The 5,794-nt window shown below is 42.5% G+C and overlaps 1 protein-coding gene across 1 annotated transcript; it reads right to left on the reverse strand.

Annotated features, from left to right (window-relative positions):
- Positions 1 to 2,714: 2,714 nt before the first annotated feature.
- On the reverse strand, positions 2,715 to 5,046 carry nkx2.3 (NK2 homeobox 3). Its single transcript, XM_026309610.1, has 2 exons — positions 4,380 to 5,046; positions 2,715 to 3,357 (listed from the first exon to the last, which is right to left on the reverse strand). The coding sequence occupies exons 1-2, from the start codon at positions 4,768 to 4,770 to the stop codon at positions 2,720 to 2,722; spliced, it is 1,029 nt and encodes a 342-aa protein (XP_026165395.1). The 5' UTR covers positions 4,771 to 5,046; the 3' UTR covers positions 2,715 to 2,719.
- Positions 5,047 to 5,794: the final 748 nt, after the last annotated feature.

Genomic DNA, 5,794 nt, shown 5'->3' on the forward strand with positions numbered 1-5,794 from the left:
GCAAACCATGCAAGACAGTTCATAAGTTAGATGTTTGCTCACTCACTTCTGCCCCCAAACACATTGCCCCCCTTACCTGTTTAGAAGTTTCCACACACGCGGCCCCTGGATCAGACGTCTGAGCTAAACTAATCGTACATCCACAGAATCTCACCAGACAGCAATCGCTGAACATGCAATATGACAGAATAAAAGTGGTTCTGTTTATGTTCAAATCTTGGCATTTGTAAGAATGACAGGCTGCAGAGTCAAGACAAGTCAAGCCAATTTTATTTATACAGCACAAACCACAGGTTTGTTTTTGCAGTCTGTACAACATGCACACACCCTCTGTCTGAATACTCCAGAATCGTTTTAGGTTTTTATCAGAAGCCTAATTAAAATTACATTTGGTGATTCGGTGCTCTTCGGGATTACTCAATTATAATATCATATAGGCATATAGGAGGTTGAAACTCAGATCATTCAAAAATCTTTCTGATTTTGGCCAACAGGCTTGAAAGGACACCTAAAGTGAGAGTCTTTACTCCACCTCCTCCACGCACTTTTTCTTCTCTATATTTGGGCCTTGATTCCTTAATGAACTTCTTCAGTGGTAGCCATTGGAGACTTTGTTTTGGGAAAGTCCGCGCCTAACGCAGCGATGAGCCGGGCTGCTATCTTTGGAAGCACAAGATAGCGATCGCAGCGCTTGTCAGAGCAGCCGTGGCCAGGCCGCGTCCTCAGGCTTCGCCGTCCTGTCGCCAGCTCTATTTACACTAGTGACTGTGCAGCACTTAGAGCTGACACCAGGTATGTCCTACCGGCAGTGCAGTAGCCAGGGGAAGTGGCCAGCGAGGCTATCAGGGGAGACAAACACTCTGTTTACGTTGCCATTCATCTCCATTAATAGTCTCTACTATTTAGCCATGCCTAGAAGGTGAAGGTGTTTAAGCCCATCTACAGCGGTGTGTGTGTGTGTGTGTGTGCGTGCGTGTACGTGCGCGCTCATGCATTCCCGAGTGTGACAGAGTAGAAATGTGGGTCATTACGCTCAGTTTTGCAGAATAGTAAGTACCCCTCACTAAAGGCAATGCAGTCTAATGCAGCAGTCCTGAAACAAACCGTCCTCCGTGAAGCTGATCGTCTTCGGTTTGTGCTGAAACCTTTTAGACGTGTTGATTCCACCGTGTGAGCATATTGGAGGCTGTTTGTGCTGCTGGTGACATGCACCGCGGCTTGCACAGAGGTATTTCTGTTACTTTGCCTATAGCCCACCATGCTATAAAGGTGGTGGACAAAATAATAGAAACAATATAAGGCAATACAGAACAAGACCTCTTTAAAATAAGACAAAATCATAGGGTTAATGTAGAACTTTATTAAACTGCACGAATTTTAGAAGACTATCATTATTATTATTATTATTGTATATATTGATTTTAGTACGATTACGTGGTATTATATTACATTATGTATTATGTTACATTGTATTCACTATTGTTGCAAATATTTTAACTTTTATAAATAATTGGGAGTAGTATATTTCACCGTCGTGCATCAACAAAGACAAAATATTCCAGCAGGATTTATCATCCAGAGCTCTGGGAGTTTATTCGCTCTGTGGGTCCCGAGGATGCTGGCTGTCTGGTTAATGTCCATCTGTGAATCCTGACCGGACATTAGCTCGCCTCTAAATTCTCTCTGTTTCTGGTTCTTGTCTCAGACTAAAGTCTACTACAAGCTTTCACACAGAGGGGAGAAAATGCTTGCTCGGCTTGAGAAACGACTTGAGACGGTGAGAAATTATACGGGAGTACGTACTGGCTTGCTTGAGGATCAGATTCGAATGAATATTGAATTAAAGTAAGATCAGAAACGTCCTATTATACACCAACGCAAATATTTCTATGTGTAGGTTATTTTAGTTTGCGTTGCGTAATTCCATGCGTTTTATTAATCCAATAAACAACAAGCGCACACACTCACACGCACATAAAGAAAAGTATACAGTCACTTGTGTCATTATATATGTCATATTTAATGCCGCCTTCACTGATCATTTTAACGCTTGTAACTTGAGCCTAGTACAGCCCTGTAATAGGTAAAAGCGACTCTTTTAATAAGGTCATATCTGTTCTTGTCACTTAGAGTAAAATGTTATTGTGGCCAAACACAAGTCACACAAAGAAAAAACGAACTTTATATGATTGTGTTTTCGGATCAATGTGTTTTATCTCTTGGCATTTTTGCGATGCGCCTCTGGATTCGAATTGAACAGGCCTGTAGTTGGGCCTGTAATGACATTATCTTGGGCTGCACCTTATACAAAACACCTGTATGTGTTCATGAAAATTTCCATACAAATGCCCTTTATTTTTGTCGCACATTACATCCATGCTGAAACACAACAGGACACTTTACGCACAGTCTGTATTAGTCGGAAACGTTCATTCCAATAATCAGATATCTAAAAGCAGGTTGAATAAGTTTTCTTAACACTGGCTCAGAGGAAAATAAACATACACCTACAAAATAAGGGAGTGTTTTTCTCAGTCAAAGGTTTACGGTTTGTTCATAGGCCTTCCTTGAGTTACAGCCAACTGGCGGGCCTTTCTGTAATGTACTAAGGAGTTTTAATTGCACTCTCCTTGCATTAGTTGAGCAGGTTTGCGTGCTTGAGTCTGTTCAGTCACCCCAGAAACATCTTTCGCAGTTTTGATTGTGCGTGAAGACTGCGTTACCATGCCCGGATGCCCTGCAGCGTTCCTTGGCAGGGTGTGACCACTGGTCCTTGCGGAGCTTGGTTCTGCGTCTGTGCACCAAAGTTCATGTTCATAAAGGCATTAGCAGTGGTGTTGCTGGGCGGGAGAGCAGGTAAACTAGAATAAGTACAAGAGTAAGTGTTAGTGTACACCGAGTTGTTGTAGCTGTAGGCTGGATAGCCGTTGTAGCTGTATGGGGTTGGCGCTCCGACTGTGTAAGAAGTGTTATAGTTCTGGGATCCGGTCAGACAAGGCCTCCCGTCCCGGACCAGCACCGGCACAGCCACCCTCCTGGGCGGTGGTGGTGCGTGGTGGTGGTGGTGATGGTGATGACCTGCCATCTCCAGAGTCTTGTCCTGCCGCTGCCTCTTGCATTTGTACCTCCTGTTCTGGAACCAGATCTTGACCTGGGTGGAGGTGAGTTTCAGGGAGCTGGCCAGATGCTCTCTCTCCGGGGCGGACAGGTAACGCTGCTGCTTGAAGCGCCGCTCCAGCTCGAACACCTGAGCCTGGGAGAAGAGGACGCGAGGCTTCCTCCTGCTCCTCTGCTGCTTGGTGGCGGGCTTCTCCGGGTCTGGGTCCTCACACTCACCCGGCAACGCACCGCAGCTCTCTGCACAGGGATGAGACGATTAACGATACATCAGGGCTAAAAACAAGACGAGGAAATATCTGTAGATACTTATCCAGCACTCTGCGATTTCCTTATCTCGCCACATTGATTTATTTAAGACTTCAATTTCCGTAAAACGTTAAACCACGTTTGCCACATTTAGTTGCAGATTTTTTATATTTCTTCCCAAAACTCTGCATTATTTTCCATAAAATGGACCTTCAAATATATATATTTTTTATTTCAAGCTGTTTTAAAAAAAATGAAAGGAGGCTACTGGGTTGGAAATACCTGAGCATTTTAGTAGCAAGTACATCAAAACGTGGTTCTAAAGAAACTTAAAAATGCTAAATTAAGGGGGAAATTCTGATTGTCAGTTCATCTGCAAACTCTAACCAACAATGAATGTGCAGATCTGATAAAGTTTAAGGTAAATATATTTATAGACTGATTTCAATGATAATTGGGCTAAATCTAAGAAAATCTAAGAAATAGTGAATCTAAATAAAAGTCCAAAGATTTGTTGTTGTTTTTTTTTACATATCTACTCGAACAATATATGCTGCTAAAATATATAAATCATTTCAGGTGCAAGCAATAAAATAGGTGTCAGTTAATGGCACTGAATGATTTTTTTTGTGGACAAGAACAAGATGGTAAAATGTTTTTTCTTTAAATTATGGTATAATAGAAAAAAACACTTGCACGTCTATATTTAGTTGTTACTTCAAATCGATTGCATTAGTGACAGAAGCTACTGAGTGTATTGTGGTGATGGTTTTATTTAAAAGATCATGAATCTATAAAGAATTTCCCTGAAACTATTTATTGGCCTGTTTAAGCCAGGTTAGGAAATGTCAAATATGCAAATATTTTAAAGTTTAATTACATGATTCTGATTTACTCCTCTGGCATCTCAGCCCATGATATATTTTTTATAGAATTAACAATATTAAAGAGCTATTCTCACTATCATACTCGCTTTACAGCTGTATATATTTATCATTGGATCTTAAACTCACTGCTATCTTGGTCTTCCTGTTCGGTCTCCAGTCCGAGGTCTGCGGAGTGGTTCTGCGCCGGGTTGCTGAACATCTTTCCCGGCATACTGGACTCCGCCAGACGCTCCGGTACTGTCAGTGTGTTGAGGTACGACATCCTCTCCTCGTTCTCTGAGAGGCCCGAGCTAACTGGACTCGGACTGTCCCTACCTGCCAGCATGCAGGACGGCGGTGAATGAGAGCGGAACGGTTTGTTTGGGAGAGCTCCCGGCTGTGACAGCGCACCGGAGAGACCGAAGCAGGAGATAAACTGGAGCTGGTGCTGCTGAGATTGTTGCTGTAGCTCTAACTTCAGAATATCCTTCACAGAAAAAGGCGTGGTGGCGGAAGATATGACCGGGCTGGGAAGCATTATTATCACCAGCAGAGCGTTGGCAGGTAACGGATAGTCAGCAGGCTCAAAATTGAACCAATTCGTCTCCGCTCGGCGCGTAAACGAAGTAAATACCCCGTGCGTAAGCGTAAAGGATGGCCGAGCAGTGCTTGTTTTTCATGTAGATCGAAGAGGACTGGCTTTCTTGCAGCTGTGACATCCCTCTCTCCTTTGGCTAAAAGGCTGAGAGAGAAAGAGAGGGGTCGATGTTGTTTGGCGGACTGAATTCAGTTATCTAGAGAAAGAGCTGGGTCAGCCAAGATGCTGTCCTCTCCCTTTCAGTGACGTCCTGAAGCGGGGGAGGGATTGATAAAGGCAACCCCTCTCTCTGTCTGTCTGTCTGCCTCCCTCCCTGTGTGTGTGTGTGTGTGTGTGTGCGCGCGCATAAGGAAGACATATAGGCCTGTTAAAGGTAATGAAGGTCTAATTATGTGTTTCCAGTTTTCCCAAAAGAAAACTTTGCCAACGAAAGCGCAGAAGCCTTTTAATGTTCTATAATTAAGACGTTAATATAACAAATGTATTTTTATTTTGCTGTAGCACATTCTTAGTTATAGTAATTATTAATATAGTAGGATGAGTTTTTCAGTAAGGCATTAATTATCTTCTTGTCTTTGTTGGATAAAGATATTGCAGCTCTTCCCATCATCACTAAAGTGGTTTTAAGATTAGTCATATCTTCATTTCCTGTCTCGCATATCCATGGATAAGATAATATGGCGTGCCTGTGGGAAATGAGATAAAATTGGCAAACAAATGAGGCACGAAGACTATAAATTTGTCGTTTATTTATGTCTTCATACGTTGAGAAACTGTGTCCACCAAAGTTTGGCTACGATGACGGTTTCCCTTGACATTAGGTCAGTATTTGTCCAAAAAAAAAAAAAAAAAGCCCGAGGTGAAATATTAAAAGGTAGTTTGCTCAATTGAAATTTTTTTTTTGGGGGGGGGGGGGGGGGGGGACTACAAGTGCAAATAAACTACAGAAGTTTTAAAGTTTTAA

This window comes from Mastacembelus armatus, chromosome 15 (assembly GCF_900324485.2).
Source record: "Mastacembelus armatus chromosome 15, fMasArm1.2, whole genome shotgun sequence".
Classification (NCBI taxonomy): Eukaryota; Metazoa; Chordata; class Actinopteri; order Synbranchiformes; family Mastacembelidae; genus Mastacembelus; species Mastacembelus armatus.